At 44.0% G+C, this 23,208-nt stretch overlaps 2 protein-coding genes across 2 annotated transcripts in view; one reads left to right on the top strand and one right to left on the bottom strand.

Annotated features, from left to right (window-relative positions):
- The window catches only part of DRGX (dorsal root ganglia homeobox), a 137,795-nt gene extending 123,737 nt beyond the window's left edge, over positions 1 to 14,058 (top strand). Inside the window, exon 7 of the mRNA XM_019502571.1 lies at positions 12,821 to 14,058. Within this exon, the coding sequence (XP_019358116.1) occupies positions 12,821 to 12,837 (17 nt within the window). The 3' untranslated portion in view covers positions 12,838 to 14,058. The remainder of the gene's footprint in view (positions 1 to 12,820) is intronic.
- Positions 1 to 23,208, bottom strand: part of CUNH10orf71 (chromosome unknown C10orf71 homolog) — a 33,856-nt gene that overhangs the window by 5,847 nt on the left and 4,801 nt on the right. The window contains exon 2 of the mRNA XM_019502568.1: positions 3,158 to 3,360. The gene's annotated coding sequence lies outside the window, so the exon portion shown is untranslated. The remainder of the gene's footprint in view (positions 1 to 3,157; positions 3,361 to 23,208) is intronic.

Below are 23,208 nucleotides of genomic sequence, written 5' to 3'. Positions count from 1 at the left end.
GGGGAGGGCTGGGGTTCACTCTCATTGAAGTGGGGGAGGGGAGAGAAGGGAGACACTGTTTACACATGCAGCTTGAATGGCAGTTAACTGGAATTAGCTACAAATGTCCTGGGGAAAAGTGTTAATTAAGATAGTCACAGATTCTTAAAGTAGGACAATGGCTTGTCCTTCTGTAGGATCCCAGAATAAAAGGTCTTGAACCTGGAGAAATACAGGGTGCTGACAGATGTGCAGATGTCCCTGCTGTAACTTATAGCACTTCACAGAAAGTGCTGTGAGTTACAACCCAACAGATGTTCATTGTTTGGTTTGGAGGGGGGAGGACAATTGAGTTCCACTTTGGACCCAACTTAGGAGAGAAAGGATGCCTGTCTGCAGCCTCTCTTCCCTAGCCCTGCTCCCCACCCCTCAACTCTGGTGCTGTCTTCAGGATAGGAGGCAGGGAAGGGAGGGTGGGGCAGGTGGATTGGAGCCTCCCCAAGGTGGGGGGCTCCAATCCACAACCCCCCTTCAGCTCAGGCTGGGCAAACCGTGGATGGAGCTTCATCCACTTTCTTCTCCCTCTCCCATCCTGAAGACAGCTTTGGGGGCAGGGACAAACAGAAGTTAATGAAGGTGCTCTACTTTAGAGTGCCTTCATTTGAGCCCTCATTGAATGAGGGTTAATTTGTCCCATTATTGGGACAAATTAAAGTGCTCTGCAGTCATGTACTTCTGCCAGGGCATGGCTATAGAGCACTTTTAAGGGGCCAGTCAACGACAAACATAACTTCTGTCTGCATGTCCAATGTCTGTTTTTAACTTAGGGTAACTACCTTTGTCTAGAGTGTTTTCTTGACCCACTAATGTATGAAATGAATAAATTCTGTGTGCCAAATATTATTTCATCTTTATGTATGTGAAACTTGTGTTGTGTCATAAGTGCAATTTCTGGCACTTACATACAGTTTGGATTCTATTTGCACTTTGATAGCTACTACACTCACCTGGTGTTTCCTTTTAGGACACACACAGCAGACTGTATTCTGGCCACTTGCATCTCCCACTTCCCAGCAAAATGTTCTAGCTACCAGGCCATGGGATAGCATTTCCTGGATTCCTCTCCACTCCTCCTCTAGAAATGGGCCTACTGGGTATCCAAGAAAGGGACATATAAGAGGCCAGGTAGAGAACAAGCTGGAGAAAGAGTGGCTAAATGAGGTAGATATTGCCCTGGCAGAAAGGGGACCCTGGGGATTTGCTCTTGTCCTTGAAGGCTTTTCTGCATCTTGCATTTAATATTAATTAGATAAAATGAATAAACAGCACTGGGATAATTCATGTCCCATAGGGAGCACAGGCCAGCATAAAAAACTCAGCCCCCACCCTTCTTCCTTCTTGTTTTAAAATCTGACAGGAACACATGTGCTTGGGTAATCCCATTCTATCACAAGTGGAAATAGAATCTAAAAGCTGTGTAAGTGCCCAAAACTGTACTTCTGTGGCTATATAAGTGTCCCATGGGAGAACAAAGGTGAAATAAAATTTGGCACTTTGTTGTTACCAGGCTTTTATCACATTAGTTAGCATGCTTTTGCTAAAAGATAGCAAAAAACATACTTTTCCTAGTGTGGGAACACTGTAAGAAAGACTTAAGTAAAAATCCATTTAAGTTATATGCTAGAAAATGGGAAAACACAATTGGATTCCTAAATCCATTTAAATGCATTTAAAAAAAGTAAGAGGCAAGGAATTTGGTGGTATCTTTTATTGGACCAACTGCATGGTTGGGATAAACTTAGACAAGCTTTTGAATGCAGTGCATTCTGTAGTTAGATTTTCAGAGGAGCTGAGCATCCAACCATTTCTCTCCACTTTAGTGCATTATTTGATATTCTGATCATTTATTCTGATTCTTAAATATGGATTTAAGAGCCAGATTTCAGGGCGTTGCTGCTGTTCTTTGTTTGTTAACACTGCTAGGTGCTGTTCTATTATCAAGTGCTAGAATAGGTATCCATTTGGATAACAGACCATCCACTTGTGTGACAGGAAGACTTGCTTGGAATAAATGCTGTTGTTGCAAAATATTTGAGCCAGAGGTTTCAGAAGATAGTATAATCTATATACTGAAACTGAAGAGGCTGCTAGTATCGACATAGCCAGCAGAAGGCAGGCTAGCCTAGGGGGACTACTTCACACCTGCGAGAGAAGGAGAAGCCACAGTTGTTTTCAATTCCCAGAAGTTTTGATAACAGAAGGCAACAATTCTTAGTAATCCAGTCAGAAAGTGCACAGATGTATTGGATGTGCAAACTGAGGGGCACATTTTAATGGCTCCTTCCTCTATTACACAAGCCTGTGGAAACAAACCAGGGCTCTGAGTATATTAGACTCTGGTGACTCTGATGAAGCTCTTCCTTTGCCTCCAGTGCAGGCATTGAGCTCCCTGAGCTAAGTCTGATTTTCTCTCTCACACATATTCAATAGTTTGAGCAGACTATTGCATAAAATGCAGCAAAGGTTGATAAATCACTGTCTATGGCAACAGCAAAAATTAGTTCCCTGTATTAAGTCTAATCTTGAGCTACCTAGCCTAACAGAATTGCACTGGATAATTTATTGAGGGGCCAAAGTTCCAAAGCTTGGATCCACAGCTATTTCCTATATCAGATGGATCCAGCTATGAAGTTTGGATTCAGAGTTGATCTCTTGTAGTGTTTAAATCCAGGATTTCAGTTTGACTCAACTCAACCTTATATATCTAGACTACTTGAAGTGATATTTTGGTTAATGCTCTCAAAATATCTTGGAGCTAGTCAATATGTGAGATATTTCAAGAGACAGGCTTCTTCCAGTGGGTTACTCAGATCTAGTTTGTTCATCAGATGAAATGGTTCTGACTCTCCTGATGCAACTAAAAGACTCATCCAATCTTTCCTCAAACTAACATGGTTGTAGAGAACTCTAATTCTATTCTCTCAGCAGTATAAAGCCATTAACTTCAGTAGAGTTACTCCAGATTTGGTCCTGAAAAAGATCAGGATCAGGCTAAATACATAGTCACTCTGTTTTTCCTTCTATAAAGATATTTTTTCATATTTGGTGAATTCCCTCCATCACTGTCAACAAAGAAAATACAAATGAAATCCCATCCCCCTTTTGCAGAGCCTCTTACCTGTTATGTGAGTTGATACTGTAGGTGCATGCCTGATGTCTAACTCGTCCTCTGTGTATTTAGAATTTCCTCTCATACTTTTCCTTGTCCTCATTGCTGCCCATCCTTAGGGAGCAGTTAAAAATAGTTCAATGAAGTAGATGCAGTAGAAATGGTGTCCTAATATGTTTTCAACATTCAGCATTTTTTACTTTAAGCAACCCCTGCAATTCAAAAACAAAGTCATTTGTGTGAGCAGAAGTAGGCATAATGGCTTGTGGACCGTATTTATTCATTTGCTTATACATTCACATTGCAATAGCCATTGAGGAGCCAGTTGCAAACTTTTGCTACTCTTCTTAATACAGCAGAGGTTTACACCCTTATTCTGGTACCACAATAATCCATTCCTGTTTGTTCTGATTTCTTAGCATCTTAGCAAGGACACTTACAGCAGAATGCAGTTCCAATTCATGCACGCAAGTGGCAGTTTTCTAGCTGCATAACTGCTATTTGAGACATTTACACACAGTTTGCAATCCTGCTGCATATGTAAGATGGTCATTTACATAGCAAATGAACATAGGAACATAGGATCATAGGAGAGTAGGGCTGGAAGAGACCTCACAAGGTCATCTAGCCCAGCCCTCTGATTAAGGCTAGATCATCCCTGAATAAACCATCCCAGCCAAGTGCCTGCCGAATCTGGTCTTGAAAATTTCCAAGGATGGAGACTGCAGCTTCTCTAGGTAGCCTGTTCTAATGTTTATCCACACACAAGTCAGAAAGTGCCTCCTAATTTCCAATCTAAATTTCCCCTGCTGCAGCTTGATTGACTATGGAGCATTTTCCCAGTCTATTCAGGTTAGTTTGTGTCCCAGCCCTGCCCTCTAACGTGTCTGCAACTCCACCCAACTCGGTATCTTCCATAAGTTTGTTAAGAGTGCAATAAATCCCGTCATACAAATCATTAAAGAATATGTTGACCAGCACCAAACCCAGGTAATGCTGTATGTGGACCAACTTGGGACTAAAGCTAGTCCCAAATCAGTTCATACACACAGTGTTACTGTGCAGTAAGGCATCTACACATATGTTACTGTAAGATAACAAATTGGGCGTAAATTTGATACCTGCATGATGCCCAAGTCAGCGTAAATTGCCATTTTATTTGTGCATATAGACATGTATGTGTACACACCACCCATACTGCACAGTAATTTTTGGTTACTGTGCAATAATTTTGGTTACTGCACAGTAAATGTACACATGTAGATCCACCCCTTGTTGAGCACAATGATCCAACCAGTATATATCCACTTCACAGTACTTTCATCTAATCTATGTTTCCTTAGCTTGTTAATGAGAATTCATGGGAGACAGTGTCAAAAGCCTGGCTAAAGCCAAGGTATATCACATCACTGTGAGTAGGTATATCACTGCTCTCCCCCCATAAAGTGAGCATGTCACATTATCATAGAAGGAAACTGGATTGGTCAGGCATGACTTACTCTTGGTGAATCCATGTTGATTTTTCCTGGTCACCTTGTTCTCCTCTAGGGGCTTCACAATGGATTCCTTGAGAACCTGCTCCATGATCTTTCCACACATCAAGGTCAGACTGGCTCATCTATAAATCCCTGGATCCTCCTTCTTCCCTTTCTTAAAGATGGGCCATTTACCCTTTTCTGGGACCTCAACTGACCTCTGCAAGTCCTCAAAGAGAATAGCTAGTGGCTTTGAAATAGCCTCAGCCAGATCCTTCAGTACCCTAAGGTGCATCCTATTTGGCCCTGCTGACTTAAAAGTCTCTAGCTGCTTTAAGTAATCCTAACCTATTCTGCCATCACTCTAGGTTGTTTGTCTCCTTCCCAATCTTCGCTTTCAACAGTACTCATCATCTGATAGCTGCTCCTATTTGTGAAGACTAAAAAAGGCATTAAATACCTTAGCTTTCTCTGCATCATCTGTAACTAAATTGTCTTCTGCATTCCATAAAGGACCTATGGTTTCTCTGGTCTTCCTCTGTCGCAGAGCACGCAGGTACTCTGCTCCTATAAAGAGGGGAGGTGTGTTGCAGAGCATGCAGGTGCCCTGCTCCTTAGAGCAGAAACAGCCAGGGAGAGAGCCCTAGCAGTGAGTGGGGAGCCCGGCTGCTAGTTACCAGGGAAGCCAGAGTAGTATTAAAGAGGCACAAGTGCTGGTTGCTAGGGCAACCGCTGGGGGTCAGCTGACCGGAAGGGGGCAGGGCCTGACCTATATATAATGCCAGGCTGAGGCTAGAGAGGCAGTTCCCTGCCAGTAGCTGTAGGGGTGGGAACTCTGCTGGAGTGAGGAAAAGGAAGAGGCCAGGATGCACAGGCAGTTGTTATGGGTGAGAGTGGGAGAAACCCTGTGATAGGCTTGAATGTAGTTATAGCCAGGTGGCTTGAATTTATGTTGCAGCCAAGGGGCTTGAGTTTGTGTTGATGGTTTGCTGTTTACAACTGGTGGTTTGGGTGAGGCTATTAGGGGTTGGAGGAGGCCTCATAGGGGCTCCACGGTAGTGTGGGGACCCTGGTGCCAGAGAGGGTGCAGCATTTGGGGGTGCACTGACCCCAGCCCTGAGAAGGGGAGCGGAGAATTGGAGGCCAGGTAAGGCTGAGGCTGCCTGAGCCCAGCGGTCGGTTGAGACCCCAAGGAGGAGAGTTGGGGCCAGGCACTGCTACAGCTACCAGAGCCCCAAGGCTGCAGTAACCCCAGAGCAAAGGGGGTGACGAGAAGCGCTAGAGGGCGCAGTTGTGAGACAAGGGCTGCAGAGAGCCCAAGTGCCAGAGAGGGCACAGAGAGCCAGACAAACCAAACAACGTCTGAGATATCAGTGAGGCTTGGACTGAGGCAAAGGGGTGGTTGGAGCCATGCATTGCCCATAAGGCTGGGGTGCACGGAAACCCCATAGTAAGATCAAGACATGGTGGGCGAGATTTTGAAGGTGCTTGAAGGAAAGTTGGCACAGTAGGGGGCTCTAGGGGAGATCATGGCTGCTTCTAGGACCCAGCTCCGTGACATCCTCTTACTCTTGATATACTTGTAGAATCCCTTTTTATTTACTTTTATGGCCCTTGTCAGTTGCATCTCAGATTGTGCTGTGGCCTTCCAATTGTCTTCCTGAATACCTGTGCAATTCACTTATACTTTTCCCTAGTACTATGACAGGTTTCTACTTTTGTAGGATTCCTTTTTGAATTTCAGCTTATTGAAGAAATTGTGTAGCCAGGCTGGGCTCCTACTGAACTCTCCATTTTTGTTGCATCATGATAGCTTTCTCCTGCACTCTTAAAAGGGCTGTCTTAAAGTACAGTTGGCTCTCCTGGATTCATTTACCTCTTAGACTTGCCTCCCAGGATCCTGCCCACCTGTTTCCTGAGTTTGCTGAAGTCTCCTTTTCTGAAGTCGCATGTCTTTATACTGCTGCTCTCCTTCTTTCCACTACTTAGGATCTTGAACCCTGTCATTTTATGGTCCCTGCCACTCAAGTTGCCTTCCACCATCGCATTCTCAACTAATTCCTCTCTGTTTATGAACAGCAAATCAAGATGAGCTTCTCTCCTAGTTGGACTGTCTGTCTTCTGTCTCAAAATGTTATCCCCAACACACTCCAAGAACCTGCTGGATTGCTTGTGCATTATGGCTGCCTATACACGTGCTCCTTGGCATTCTAATTAGAATGCATCAGAACAGACTCGATTAATTTAACTAAACCTGGTCAAATGAGGTTTAGATAAAGCATCCTGTGGCCATTTCTAAACATGCAGGGGCTTAATACATATTGTGCTGCAGCATTTTAATTACAGCGGCTGCCCAGGAACTACTCTAATTAAAATGCTAGGCTCCTCCCCTCCCCCAAACATGTGTATAGGAAGCCTACTGTGTTTGCCTTCTGGTAGATGTCCCAATAAGTAAAGTCTCCCAGGAGAAGCAGGTCCTGTGATTTAGAAGTTTCTATCAGTTGTTTAAAGAAGACTTCATCTACCACCTCCTCCTGGTTTGGCAGCTTGTAGCAGACGTTCATCATGACATCTCAACTGTTGCTCTCACACAAGCAGCTTTCAACAGATCTACTTTCCACTTCATACTGTACCTCAGAACATGTAGCCATTGCCATTATATATGGGCTAAGACCACCTCTTTTTATTTCCTGCCTATCCTTCCTGAACAATATACATTCATGACCATACTCCAGCCATGATTTATCCCACCACATCTCTGTAATCTCAATTATATCATAATTCTGTGATTGTGCTAGGACCTTCATTTCTTCCTGTTTGTTCCCCTTGCTTCTCACCTTAGTATATAAACCTTTCACATATTTAACTGATCATCCAGTCTTTTCCACAAGAGCATTGCTAAGACTTCCACTATTGTTTCCTTTTACTAAGTTATTATGCATGTGTTCTGGCTCTTTACTTACCTCTGGGGGGGGTTCTTTATCCCCAGGAGAATCTGGTTTAAAGCCCGCCTCACTGGGTTAGCAAGCCTGTATCTGAAGACACTCTAACCTCTCTTCATTAGGTGGACCCCATCTCTTTCCAGAAGTCCACTTCTTGGAACACTATCCCATGGCTGAAGAAGCCAAAGCCCTGCTAACAATACCATTTGTGCAGCTAAATTTTGATCTCCAGGATGCATCTGTCCCTAGCTGCGCCTTTACCCTTGAAACGAAGGATCAGTGAGAACACCACTAGGTTCCCATCCCTTTCACCCTTGTGCCAAAAGCCATTTAGTCATTCTTGATCTGCTTGAGGTCTCCCCTGGCAAGTATCATTAGTGCCCACAAGGATGAGCAGCATGGGATAGTAGTCAGAGGGCCAGAAGCATCTCAGCAACTTTTCTGTGACATCTTGGATGTGAGCTCCAGGCAGCAGAGTTCCCAAACCAACAGGTCAGGCCAGCAGATGGATGCCCCACAGGAGGAAGTCCCCAATCACCATCACCCATTACTTCCTTTTGGCAGCAGAGGTCTCTATCCTCACTCCAATGGCCTCTCCTGCTACTGGAGTGAGCTCCTTATCATCCAGTGCCAGTTCTCCAGATGGACAGCCTCAGGTTCAGAAGAGATGACAAAAACAGGTAGCAGCAAGGGCTTTGGCATTATGACATCTTCCAACTGTCCTGTTGCTATTTCTGCTAGCTCCTTTTTCTTCTTCTGTGGGTAGTTTTGAAATATTCCCTCTGTCTCCTTTTCCTGCTTCAGCTTAGCAAGCGTACAATGAAGAAAGTGTCCAGGCAAAGTCCCCAGCAAATTCCCCACTCAAACTCCCCTCCTCACTGGCCCTGTGTCAAGTACTCCTATGTCACTGACTTCTTGCCTTTCTGCTTAGGCAAGTCACACTGCAATCGGCTGTAATCAGCTCAATCAGCTGCTGGACTTTATATCTGGGAGCTCTTCTGTTCACTCCTCCAAACAACACTATAAAATGACTCCCAAAGTGAAGCTATGTCACCAAGCCCAAGCCAGGCAGGCCTTCTTACTCACCAGCACCCACAAACCCTTTTACCTGGCAACCAAAGCTTCCTGTTCCTCTCCCACTAAGGGGTCCCATTCAAACTCCCTTGTTTGCTGGCCTGTTCGCTAGTCTTGTGTCACTTCCTTCTGTATCACACGTGCAGTATGCTGTGCTCTCACTGGGTAGATATGTGGCTCCATACCTTCCTGCCCTGGGTTAGCATGAGCCAAAAGAAGCCACAAAAACCCATGAGTAGTGAGGGGTTCTTCCAACTTTTAGTCCAATAACCTACCAGTTAAACCAGTTGTACAGGAAGCATAAGAAACAGGGCAGAGCCCCCGCCCCTTATATAGAGGTGATTTGGATCTCCATGGGATCATCTGTAAGACTTCTCAGCACAGTGCTCTAACCTCTCAGCCACAGCTTATGGTTTATGTAGGTCCTTCTCTCTGAAGCTGGCTTCCTGGGCAGCCAAGAATGGGAGATATCTGTGATAATGAACTACAGCCTTTCTACAAAATTCCATGAGAAATGCTCCTGAAGCATAATTGAAGACTCAGGGTTACAGAATTGGGTAGCCTATTGCTGTAACCCACAGGCCTAAATCCAGCGCTGGCTGTTTGTGGTCAGAAATTGTTACCATGTATTTGGGAGGGCTGGTAGCCCATAGATAAGTGATTTTCAGTTTCTAACAGACAAGCCCCATTATTTATGTTCAGCAGAGAACAATGCCAGCATGAGCAGTGGTCACTGAGCTCCCTTACCACTCCCAGGTGTGGTCCTTCCAGGTTAGGGCTGTAACACTTGGGACATAGTTGGGGACAGGGACCTCAGCTGTTGTTGCCAGTGCTGCACTTCTGCTGTGGAGAACTTGGAGGATTTTAGGCAGCTTTTAGTTGAATACAAATGGACTGAGTTTTCAAACACAAATTGTTTGCTTTTCCTGAGGCATATTATAAAACAGAAAAAGAAAACAGTAAAGATGCAATATTAGGGATGAGTTGAGTTGATCTGTCACAAATACTAAGTTGTTTTTTCCCAAACAATTAAGATTTAAGGGATTTGGCCCATTGGAGGAATTCATTCAGCTAATGCAGAATTAATCTTCACCTAAGTTCAGCTACATCCTGATCTGAGGCTGTGATTTCTGACCCAGATCTGTCTACCTGTTTGGGTCATGCCATGGACCTGTTTGGTACTACATAAAAGATAAGCTCTTTGACCATACAGATGATGCTTCACTATCAAGTGTGTAAACAGGAAAGAGTGAATCTTAACATCTAAATAGTTTCTCAAGAGTGAATTGTCTCCTTGGAAAGCACAGTAGTTTAATTGCTAAAAGAAAAAGTACATACTGGGTGCATCTACAGGAGACACTTGACTGCTCAGCAGACTAATTTACTGTGTTGTAAAGCATCACTGTCTACACATGCAGTGCTTACTGCACAGTTAGTTTACTACCTGCAAATGCAGGTAGTAAATTAGCCATGCAGTAGTTACTGCACAGTATTGCACATGCAGACGCTGATCGGCTGTGCAGCACAGGGGGGCAGACAGGGTCAAGACGTATTGGGCCATTTGGCAGTTGCTGCAGTGGTAAAGCCCAGCAGAAGCTCATGGCATGGGTCGTCACTGACGGGCCTGGGGGTAGAGCATCCATTGCACAATGGGCACAGAATCTGTAAACAAAGTCAGAGGGCTGTGCCAGCACACTGTAGGTTGCTCTCGGCCAGAAAAACAGGTGGCCAGAGAGCACCACACAGGGCTGCATTTGAAAGAGTGCCCCTGGCAGCCAGGAAGCTGTGGCTGGAGCCTCCAGCTCTGCCTAGCTGCTGCAGGGGGCAGAGTAGGGCAGGAAAAGGCCTGGAGCAGGCTACTTTAATAAGCAGCAAATCTGCTCCCAAATGGCTGCATGTGTGGATGTCTGCCCAGAGTTGCTTGACTGTGCAGTAAACCCAAATAGCATTAATTGCAGTTGTAGAGGCACCCAGTGGATGCCTCTCCATATGCACTTAACTGTGCAGCACACTAATTTGCTGCAGTGTAAAACATCACAGTCTACATATGAAACACTATTAGACTGCAGCAAACTAATTGTCATTGCTGTAAGATAGCACTGCTGGGGACAGTACTCTTTTACTGGGGCAAAAATAACTGCATCTAAACACTCATGTGAACACTGACCCAGGCATACACTGTGCCAGACCTCTTCCTGCCACCTACTGACAGGGCTCCTCACACTGGGGCACTCTCATGCCCCAGCCAGCCCTGCTGCTGCCTGACACTGCCTCCCCACCCAGGGCTGACCACCCAGGCCTGCTGCCAGCCTGGGGCTGCTCTGCCTTGACTCAAACTGCTGTGGTCCTGGGCACAGTGTCTTTACATGCGTCCTGGACTGCAGCAGTTTGAGCATCTACACATACCATTAAGGCACCAAAACTCCAGCACAGACTGCGCTGGAGTTTAACACATCACCTTCACTTAATGGCACATGTAGATGCACCTGCAATGGACCTAACCATCAATAGGTATAGCAGTGGCATGAAGAATTATAGCAGGAGTACAGCAGGCTCAAAAACTACCACTTGACAGATTTGGATGCATGCTGATTCTGAGAAAGAGAAACCCATTAGTTTGACAGACTATATGGCATACCTGCCCTGCAGGTATCTCAGTGGTGGAGGACAGCAGAGACACTTGTGGATTCTTTAATACACCACCCAAAAAGTTTGCAATTGCTATATCCTCCTCAAAAAAACAAAGGGCTGAGACAAACTTGAATTCCTGCCCTATCTCCACTCCAAGGAATGGATGCATCAGGGCACTATTCTTAGGTACCCTGCCTTGTTGACAAATGAAAGAAATGTTACCCTAGCTTTATTAATGTCAATAGTCACATCTAAAGTACATTCAGTGAGAATACTTGTCCTTGTGAAAGAACATTCACTTTTCTGGAAAGAGTGCTATAATATAGCTCTAAAATGACATGAAAAATATTCACACCCAAATTAGGAGAACCTTATGAAAGTCTTTTGAGTTGCAACAAAGGGCATGTCAAAGGACTATGCTGGGGAGCACAGGCAACAAAGCAAGTCACTCTCTCTTTGCACGTTATACTTTGGAATGAATGTAATGTAGCCACCATCAGTGCTGACTTGGGTGTGCTTATTGGCCTGTAGCCAGCACCACCCTGAGTCATCCATTTTGGGCTGTGGCATGCGTGGAGCAGGCATGTCATGTTTCACAGCCTAGCATGGTCCTTTTACAAGGCAGATGTCCACTGGGTCTGAAACATCTCTGCAGTATTTCATCTCCTCTGAGACTAAGTCTTGCCTGGGAAGGAAATATCACTTGTGGTCAGAGGGAAACACTAGAAGAGGAAGAAAGGCTGCAGCCTATTTATGTTTGCTGTTTTTAAGTAGCTTCTCATACGGATGTAAAGCCACAAGAATAGTTAAAAATGTTAAGTTTGTTTTGGAAAGTGACTGTAAAACATTGCACTATTTTAATTTAATTAATCTTTTCCCTGTGTGCACCAGCACCATCACTACTTATTTTTAGTGAATAAAATATGTTTTTTCTACCTTTTTTGCTTTAGACCGTACCTTGGTATTCTAGCCTGCTCCTCATCAGACCTACTAACTGAATGAAGTCCATCTGCAGAATCTGCATTGCTCTTTGTTGGGGATGCTGCCTGAGCCAGAAGGTAGCTAGCTTGTCTTTTCAGGTCTTACGAATAAAAATCTGGAAAAATAACTTGTCCCTTGTAAACTGAGAACATTCACTATGGAGTGAGCAGGGGACAATAAACACTTAGACTGAAAGCCATTTTTACAATAATTTTTTGTGGATAAAAACCACATTATAAAAATAACTCAACAACGCAAAGTCATGAACAACAAAAATGCCACCCCAGTTTCCTTTCACTGGCTTCCCCCTGGACACAGAATCAATTTACAGGTCTTTGTCTTGGTATGCAGAGCTGAACCTAAGATCGTCTGTAGCTGTCTGAGAACATGCCATTCTGGTTTTTTTTCCCCCTGATAAAACTGGAGACAGCGACATTTGCATAAGTCTTCCCTGGCACAGTGCATCACATGAGGAATTAGAACTGGCATAGCTACACTGGTACCCCCACTCTAAGGCTGGTCCTCAGAAATCGCCTCTGTTCTCCCCTCACCATGACCTTCTCCCGCAGGTGTTTCACTTGGATAAGGCAGCCACTGACAAGGAGGAGGAGACTGCTGAGCCCAGAAGACAATTTTCAGAGAAGCCATACCCAGACTGTAAAACTCAGTGCTTCAAGGCACTTCAGGGAACAAGAAACTTCCCCATTTTCAGCATGGAAAGCAAAACTCTGTCATTTGACAGAACAAAGGAATTTAAAAGACTGTAAAAACATTCCTAATTTTAAACTCAAGTGATTTCAGTAGAAATTAAACTCAGAGTTACAGTTAAGCCTATGCTCATGTATTATGCTTTCTGGATGATATCACTTAACAGACCCTCATAGTACTGGGAATAGAAAACAGTGTTAACAACACATGTTTTTTAAAGAAATTCACCTCTTTGTGAGGTTCTATAATATATAATAAGCATTTTTTTCCTGTTCTGTCTTGTAGAAGCCGGAATTTTAGAAGATCCTGCATAATGTCTGTAGACAACAGTTAGTTTAGGACTGGAAAAACTTAGCTCCTAAACAGTGTTAGTTTAGGAGCCAGAGAGGACGTCAAGGTCTGTGCGGAAGTCTCAGTACCTGATATCTTTTATATAAACTACAAATTGTTTTTGTCTCTTCTCTACCAAAAGAGATGCTATTGGCTTGATGAGGGATACATTAAAGGATTAAAATAAAGGACAAATATTCTCCTCCCTACTCCTTACAGGGGGGTCTAAAGAGTCTGCTTTCCCCACATGTTGCTCTCCAGCAGATTTGAGAATTCTGCCCTGAGAGCTTGCTTGTGATATTTTCATAGTTTCTATCACAGACATTTCTATAAAAGTCATTTGCATTCATTTATAATCTTGCCTGCACAGGGGCCCATCTAGTTTGGTTTACACTGTCTACAAGAAATGGCCGTGATTAGATTGTTGGTTTATTAATGCAGGTGGCCTCAAGACAAATCACCATCTCTAGACACCTCTGAAACGTGTGTGTGTGTGTCATGTTCAGAATCAAAGCTCAGATGCAACATAAAATCTTGCAAATGATCTCTATTAGTATTACCATGACAGAATCCAATACTCAAATACTAGCCAAAATACTTTTAAATATGCTTTAAAGAAGGTAAGTTCCAGACATTTTTGGGGGGAGAGGGAGTTTCAAAAGAGATGACTTGTCATGGGAACCCACCTCCTCTGGTGCTTTGGAATATCCCAGACTTTCAATCTAACAAGTGTTTCTGAGTCTTCTGAAGTTTGCCCATGGTGAATCAATTCTATCAAAAAGGACTAAAAGAGTCCCCTGATATAGATGACTGTGTGATGATCTCACTGGTAACATGGGATTGACATAAATATATTTGCATGACACTGGATCAGAAAAAGTAATGCAGCCTCCATCCTAATCCCAGTTGTTCCATATGTCCTGTCATCAGTGCTGCTATCTGTTCCATTATATAGTTAAAAAGACCATTGAGCTGTCACTTTTCTGTCAAGTAAACTCTAGAAAAGCTCTGCATGTCTGTGACAATGATTTTCAACAGCAAGAAAACCCACAAGGCCACACCTAGAGTAGCTGCTGGGTGAGGGATAAGGTGCTTGCTTCATTTACAATTTTCTCTTTTAAGTGAGGTCATCAATCATTTAGTCTGGATGTGGGCAAATCAGCATCTATTTTTTTCTAGAGACTTAGGATCTAGAGACTGAGCATAGTATGGCTGGGGTAGACTGTTCTTGACTTCTCATCTGGTCTGGTATCTGAGCCCAAGTTCCTTTTTGGGGAACATGCAGAAGTGAAGAAGTAAGATGGCCTGGGAGACCCTTTCATCATTTCCACAGCAATCAAAAGAGACCTAGGGAAGCTGTGAAATTTGCTGGGGTGTTTCAAGAAGAGGCTCGATAGTTATTTGTTTGAGATGGTTTAAGAAAAGCATATCTTGCATCTGTGCAAGGGGTTGGGCTAGATGAGCTTTGAGGCCCCTTCCAAACAATAGTGTTGGAACTCAAGGGTGTAAATTCAGAATAATATCTTAGATGCTAGGGATAATACAGCATCAGCCATTAGAAGAACAGAACATAAGCACTGTGAAATGACCCAGTGTAACATTGCAGCCAAACCACAGGACAAAGAATCTGTTTATAACCTGTTGAGTAACCTGGTGAAGTCACATTCCACTACCCATCTGAACATACATGGTAGCCAGCTCCAGCAAGTGAAGCCCTAGAATTGCATCTGAAATAGCTGTGAAATTCAGGCATAGATCAGGATTCAGATTCTTAGAAAGTTCAAAGGATTTTAAGTTTGGCCCATTACGGAGGTAGGGGGAAACAAGGCATCATGGTTCAATCTGAATTGGAAATGTCATATGGTCTAGGGATGTTTATGTTAGTCTGATCTTTGACCCAAAATAACTGATGTGCCTGTGTAAAGGTGCATATATAGGGAGTTCAATCAGAAAAAGGAAAGGAAAGGAAAGCTCCTATGAAAGCGGCTTGGTGCAGGCTTTCAGTAGAGCTCTACAATGCCTAGTATGCTGTGATTAAGAGCTTAGGTTACTCAGGCTATTTCTGTTCTGGCATAGATTGAATGTCAGCCTTTTTTTTACTGAGCAGGGGATAGGTAAGTTTTGTTGGAGGGTTGTGACATCATCGCTGCTGCAATATACTGTGAGAAGATTTTGGGTTGGCATTTGGCTGAAAAGTTGTACCATGAGGCATCACTCTGGCATTTTGGCAGTGATCCTGTGTGTTACATTGCAACCCATAAGAATTAGCACAGCATTTCCTTAGGGGGAGGGTATATTTATTTCCATGTGATGATTTTGCCATGTGGCTCTTGCTGTATGATATTCATCTTCAAGGATTCCCAAAATGCACAGCTCCATACTGACTCTTTAGTGGGATTTATTTAAGGGTTGGCCTTATTTACATATACTACAACTATTGGTTTACTCTCCCCAGGAGCCTCTTAAAGGATTCCAAAGCTCTCTACAAATGACAATAAATGTTCATCCAGTCTGTGTTGTTCATAAATATTTAATGGAATGGTCAACACATGGGCACATGCATCTGTGTGTCTATATACATGTATGTATATGTGTTCAGGCATGTGTGGAGCAACATGCACACACAAACACCCCCCCACAATCACATGCCATGACCTTCTACTGGATGAAATCTGAACTACCCAGATACTTGTCAATGTTTGCAGGGAAGGGCAGTTCTTTAGCACAAGTGGTACTGGCAACTTTGCAGGAAGAAGTTCATAATTCTATCCCTATTACTGCTCAGAAATTCAGCGTGGTGCCACGAAGTCCTGTGCTGTTAGTGATTTATTGTACAAGCATCGTCTTCATTTGGTGGTGGGGACAAAAGTGTCTTCTGTTAGCGTTACCCACAAGAAACTTGGTCAAATTGGAATGGTTTTGTTAAAAGAATTTATTTAATTAAAACAGCTCTCTCAAAGAAACACTGTTTCAATTAATTTTTTTGAACAGCTCTACTAAAGAGCTTGCAAGATAGAGCAAAGCCAAGGGATGGCATGTAGAACTGAGACTTACCAAATTCACTCCATGTCAAGGATACCAAATGTCCTTTTAGATAGGAACAACTTTTAACATCTACTTTTGGCCAGGATTCAAACTGATGACCTACAGATGAAAGGCCTAGACCTGAATTACACCATCCTGAGTTGTCCATTCCCACATAAGTACTAAGGTTACACCTTTGCAAATGAAGCTGGTTTCTAGAGAAAGAAGTTTGTTAAATCAAGACCTCTGCCACTTCAGTTATAGTAATAAGTCCCACATGAAAGCTTGCTGTTAGCTTCTATTTAGGGAAACCCATAAAGGAAAATTGACCTTCCCCTGCACATGCATGCTGACACACACACACACACACACAAAGAGAACGAAAGGGCTGCACAAGCATTTTTGTCAAACAGCAATAAAACAATGGGTGTCAGGGCTCTTGGTTTCTGTTTCTGATTCCGGAAGCGAAGTGCGATCTAAGAGGTTATAGAAAGCACAGTCCAATGCATGAGGGTATCTCAGAAAGTAACAACAATTTCAAAATAAAACCATTTTGTGTGCAGGGAGTAGGAAACTACACAGCAGTGGAGAACATTGATGGTGGCATTGTTAAATACAGCTATCATTTACAACCATGTATAGAAGTGACAACTATGTAGAGCAGTGATGTGGTCCAGTAAATGATCATTGCACACAAAATGGCTTTATTTCAAAATTGCTGTCACTTTGTGAAACACCCTCATAGTAATGCTTCCATTTGGGTCATCTTTGGGAAGTAAACCTTACATGTTTAGCTATAAAAAGCATAAATATCTACTACTTAACCTAAAGAATCAGATCTCTGAGTCCACAAGAGTCACAGAGGCATAGACAGGTTTTTCTGTGCCCTGGCAGTGCACAGAACCACATCAATGCCAAGAGGTGTAACCACCATTAGCTAGCATACCACATGCCTAGGGGCTGTGGGGCTGGGTCCCAGGCTGTGGAAGATGGGAGGGTCCCTGCCTGAGCAGTGAGCATTAAGGGGGAGGCAGGGGGAAGCCTGCTGTGCCTGCAGTCTCCCCTGGAGCTCTGGCTAGGGAGCAGAAGGGTGAGCTAGCCCTGTTCTCTGTAGCAGAGAGCACAGCCCAGCACAGCCCAGGGCTGCAAAGCATCTGTGATGCTGGGGGACTCTGGTTTAACTTAAACCAGGAAGGGTCTGGGACAGACATTGCATAAACTGGTTTGACCCAAATCAGGTTAGTCTGATACTACATTCAACCAGGTTTACCTTAAACCAGTTTTAGCCATTTTGAAACTGGTTTATTTGCACTGAACTCAGGTTCTGTTACAGGTTTAAACCAGTTTATGATCACTTAAGTTTATGTGTAATGTCTGTCCCTAGCCCCAGAGCTGTGCAGCAAATTGAGCATAAGGATATTACAGGGACAAACATTTCCCCAGTTTTGTTTCCTAGAAAAGTATGTAAGGGGTGTAGCTTTTTACATCAACACAAGCTTGCTGGCAGCAGGAACTAACACCTCTCTACTCCAGATAAATTTGTGAGAATCAGCAACCTTGCCCTGAGGATGTCAGTGTGAAGGTATCACACTGGTCACAGTGTCTTATCTATCTTCTTCTGCTTCCAAATCACCAACACCATGAGTATGCTACACCCTGAACAGCACTGAAGTTCCTGGCTCAGTTCCTGCTACTTTGGCTCAGATGATGGTTGTCATCTAAGGAAAGGCAGCCAGCGCTGAGCATGCTTATGAAAGCTTCTTTGAGTCACAGTAGTTCAGCTTGCTTCAGAACAACAACAACAAAAAGCCCCACTGGTTAAATGAAAAAGTCTAACACGTTATTTGACTTTTCCACCATCTATAAATGCCCCTAAACAAAAGGCATCCTGCCAAATTGCCTGCCAATTTTGGAAGGGAGAGAGATCAGCTAGAAAAAGACTGTTCTGGGGTAAGGCTCTTTTGCTACTCCTGCCTTCTCCTACCCGCAGCCCGCCAACCACAGAAGAGTATGTGCACTAATGATCAAGAACTTAAGAGGCAAAACAAATGTGGGGAATCCAATGAGGTGTAAGGCAGTGATTCTCAACCAGGGTGCTGTGAGATCCTCGTAAAGGTGACACAGGGAACTATGCAATATTTGCTCTGATAAGCATGCAGACAACTTGTAACAGGGCCAGGCCCACACCCTGGGAGCACTTCCCCACAGCCACCCCAGATCTGGAAGAACTCACTGAAGGCTGAGGATCCAGAGACACACAGTGAGCCTTCCAGCAAGAGAGCCAACTCAGATGTGATAAATGAGAAAGAGCTAGCCACGTGGACCAGCATGGGGGGAGAATAAAAGATGCTGAAAGAAGCCTCAGGTGGCTGCACTGGCAGGGAGCAAGACTGCCTGAGGTTACCAGGGGTCAAGATACCACCAGAAGGGGCTGAGGACAAGGCTTCTCATCTGCTTGCTTGGTTGTTTTGTTTGCACAAGCCCCGCAGTCTCATCAAAGCCTCCGAAACATAAGAGGTGACCAGAAGGTGAAGCCTGGGAACAGCCACGTGAAGCCAGCAAAGAGCTAAATGACAGTTTATTTGTTTAACTTTGTTTATTATGCATTTCTAGTAAGCCTTGGGTGGCCTTGTGGTGTTATCTCCTACCTCTGCTACAGCAGAGGCAAGGGACCTGAACAGTGAGTCCTTAGCCCAAACCAGCAGCAAAAATAAAAGTAGTCAGCTCTGCTGGCATGACCAAACATGCCTGGCTATGATCTGCCCAAAAGCTACCCATAGCAGCATACACAGCTACTTACGATTCACAATATAAACCCAGAGATTTGAAAAATAAATCCACAGCATCAAAAACATGTCTGGCCTGTTGTGGCCTTTCTGAGTTCTTTGCAAAAGAATAATTCTTCTATTATTTTTCTACAGTCAAAAACTGAGTGAAACCTAAGAGCTGGAATTTTCTAAATGGTGTCTTGAGTCTAATGAAGTGCCTAGAGTGTAAAAATGTTGAGAAACTTTGGTAGAGGACAAGAAGTAGAGAGCAAAACAATAACCACGAATAGGATCCATGGGGCTGGCTGGGGCCTTGCATTCTTTCCATAGCCCACATTAAAAGAGCTGCCACAAACTGTTGTTATACAAGCATTAGTAGCTGAAGAATAGGGTGTTTCTTGGCATTAAATAACTGATTGGAAGAGAGAACAAACAATAACCAGCCAGTTTAAAAGGGTAATGTCTATCTATGATAGACCCACAAAGAATTGTGTCTCACACTGAGAAACTGTGGAAAGGCTTTCTCAGGGCCACATAGATATGAAGAATGTTGTGTTGGTATAAAACCCTTTCCACCAATACAGGTTTTTACCAGACTTTACATCTTCTTTCATCTCCTCTGTAGAAGAACAAAGATGAAACTTCCCAGGGAAAGAGTAGAAAGGAGGGAAACTTCCCACAACAGACTAATAGAAAGGGATACAGCATATCAATAGACCCCCCCAAATAGCAGTAGAATATGCTAGAGCAGGGGTCATCAACCAGAGGTATGTGTAACCCCGGGGGTGCTTGGGAAGGCCCTAGGGGGCAGGGCCGGCCCATTCTATCCTGCAAAACCTGCAGCCACAGGGGGGCCCACAGCCAAGGTGCCCTCTGCATCCAGCTGCTCACTACACCCCTCCCCACCCTCCCCCCCAATGCCGGCTTCATGGACGGCTGCTCACCTCCCCCCCACAACCAGATTCTTTGCTTCAGGGGGCCCCAAAACTACATCCTGCAGGGGCCCCAAAAAATTGTGGGCCAGTCCTGCTAGGGGGTATGCATGCACGGGAGGGCGGGGACAGAGCACTGCCACCCAACATCCTGTGCCACTGCCTCCCAGGAGTAGGGCCAGGGGGGAGCAAGGACAGTGGTACCCCTCTATGGGCCACACTACCTACCAGGCACCACCTACCTGGCCAGCCAGATGCAGGGGGGTGGGCAAGACTGGGAGAGAAGCTCACATATGACAGCTGCCACCACCACCCACCACCCCTCGCCCCCAGCTCCGTGTCTGGCCGCTGGGGGTACACTTATTTAAAAAAGGTTGAAAACCCCTGTGCTAGAATTCTGCACTGGGCGATCCTAGAGAGAAGGCGGCAAAGAAAGAAACAAACAGGGCTGGGATAACAAAAGGAGTAGGAGCCTCTAACCAGAGACAGACAAGAGCCTGTAAGGGAAATCCAGACAGAGAGACAGCTATCCTGATCACAGCAAGACAGGAGTGGGAAAGAATTCTGGGAAGTGTGCCGCACGCCACCTTTGAGCCAGGGTTATTCACTTCTAAATTACAGAAGAATATCAGCAACAAGCACCTAACTTTGGTAGATTTACCCATCCAGGAGGGATTTATTGGGCTAACATCCACTTGAACAGTGTACCTAACCCAGTGTCCAGCCTTTCCTCCTCCAAATCCATCCTTAGACCGATGAAGTCTTTATCTTCCATTCTTCCTTATCGGGAAGGTCAAGTACACCCCCACCTCCACCCCAAGGAAACAATGAGGAATATAAAACCAGCACTTGGCTTTGCTGGAAATTCCTCCTGCTCTTCTCTATGTCTACTTTACAACTTTTTAATAGCTGAAGCAGAGACTTCGTTGCATTTATTTTCCTTGGGTGAAAAAGTAGGGTTTCTGAATGCTTCAAGATTTCAAGTGTCAAAAGGACTTCAGGAGGACTCAGAACATTCTACGGGACTCGGCATACTGCAGAATTATGCATATTACTGATATTTCCAAGAACATATTTTGTACATGCCTACAATAATTTGAGACACTGAGACTCTGAATGTCCTGTAGATTCTAGAATATAGCTGGGTTCATTAAACCAACTTCCTTCCCATCCAGAAGAGACATGAAGATTTGTAGGCTACACTTCAGACTTATCTAAACAATGTAACTCATTTTATTGATACCACTTTCTCTTGCTCTCATAACTTAGTGTGAATGGGAGGCTTCATAAAGAGTGAGCATTTAGAAAAGATACTGTATTATGCCTGCACAAAATAAATGTTGTAGTATCACACAGTTGGGAATGATGCATCAGGAGAGGTCTCATTAGCACATTCTGAAACAGGTGCTAGGATCATCTCTGAAACTGCCTGACTCACATCTCATACAATACCAGGTGAATCAGGGAAAAACTTAGCCATAAGCAGATAAAAACCAAGCACAAGCTTCTTTGAGTCTAGTCACTCTTTAGGCCCTCATGGAATAAAGACTGAAAGATTTACATAATTATTCATCAGATCAATACCCAATTGACTGCCCTACTAAGGAATGATTAAAACTGAGGGCTTAATACTGAGATAATATCCAACCACAGAAAAAAAAGCAAACAGATGTAGACTGTGTTAACATTGGTTTGGATCCGGCTCTCATTTCCAGTCAGTCTGTGTTTAACTCTAGTAACACCACTATAGACATAATCAACTCCAAGAGCTGACCAGGCAGACAGCTCAGAGCAGCAGGGAGGGAGACAGAGCCAGAGGATTCAATTTCCAAAGTTTTTTTTTGTCACAAGCTTCAGAGATGCAGCAATTTTTTAACCTACTCCCTGCTACAGCTTTCAAAGTTTGCTTAATAGTGTTTGTTCTGTAGACAGTGCTTGGTTTTGTCAACCAAGTCATGGGTAGAAGAAGGAAAAATGTAAGTTAAAAGTTTATATCCATGCTATTGTGGGGACTACATTCAACTGAGTCATTGTTACTTAGTTAAACCTTTTCTGTGATTATACCCTGCTCTGAAAAACTTGGGCCAGAATCTATTCCACATGTTAGGTATCTAAGTGGGCTTGGGAACTTAAGTGCAATATATTGCACCCTACACTCCATCATATAGGTCTTAGAAGTCTCCCTTAATCTACTTTTCTCCAGGGTGGACACACCTAATTCTTTCAATCTCCCACCTGCAGTTTGCTTTCCAACTCCTTTATCATCTTCATCATTTTCCTGCCCCTTCCTTACTCCTTACCAAGGGGTAGCAGAAGTGAGAAAATGAATCTTCTCCCTTTTCCTCCAATTTCATCTGCCTGGCTGAAAAAACCTGAAACTTTTCTAATGCTATGGGACAAAATAGCACAATATGCTATTTGTAGAAACTCGGTCAACACGTGGAGGCAGTCATGGACTCCAGAGTCCAGTGCTGAACCAAAGCTCCTTCACACATCAGAAACGTAATGGGAACATATGTTGCTGATCCTAAAAATCAACAGACCTTCCTGCTTGCCTGTTTCCACAGACATACACAAACCCAGAACTGGTAGATAAATTAATTGCTTCTGAATCCCAGTCCTTTCATGGAAACATCCCCCAATGAAAGCCCTGAAGTCAGTCCACCAGTGGCTCAAGAAACAACTACAGTCAAATCTACATGAGTAACAATTCCAGGGTCAAGGCTAAAGTCCCAGCTTGTTCCCACAGAAGTCGCTTGCAAATTTACTGAAATTTTGCAGAAATGGAAAATGAATTCCTAGCTATTCTTTTAGCACAATACAGAGTGCCCAGATACTCCAACACACGCGAGTTCACCGTCATATTGGGTGCAGACAGAAGTTGTTTGTTACATGATCGGCCCCTTAAATGTGCTCTAGTCATACCCTGACAGAAGAGCATGGCTGCGGAGAATTTTAGAAGTGCCTGATCATGAGAAAAATTAACCCTCATTTAATGAGGGTTCAGATGAAAGCACTCCAAAGTGAAGCGCCTTCATTAACTTCTATTTGGCTTTGCCCAGGAGCAGGGCTGGTCTACATCAGCCCAGCCCCACCCCTGGGGCTGTCTTCAGGATGGCAGGGGTAGGAGAGGAGGGGAGGGAGCTCCATTTGGGGTTGGAGGGTGGGGCAGGTGGATTGACTCCAATCCACCTG

This window comes from Gavialis gangeticus, unplaced genomic scaffold (assembly GCF_001723915.1).
Source record: "Gavialis gangeticus isolate Ggan-Ray unplaced genomic scaffold, GavGan_comp1, whole genome shotgun sequence".
Classification (NCBI taxonomy): domain Eukaryota; kingdom Metazoa; phylum Chordata; order Crocodylia; family Gavialidae; genus Gavialis; species Gavialis gangeticus.
The sequence above is the reverse complement of the archived record's forward strand: the minus strand, read 5'-3'. Positions and strand labels throughout refer to the sequence as shown.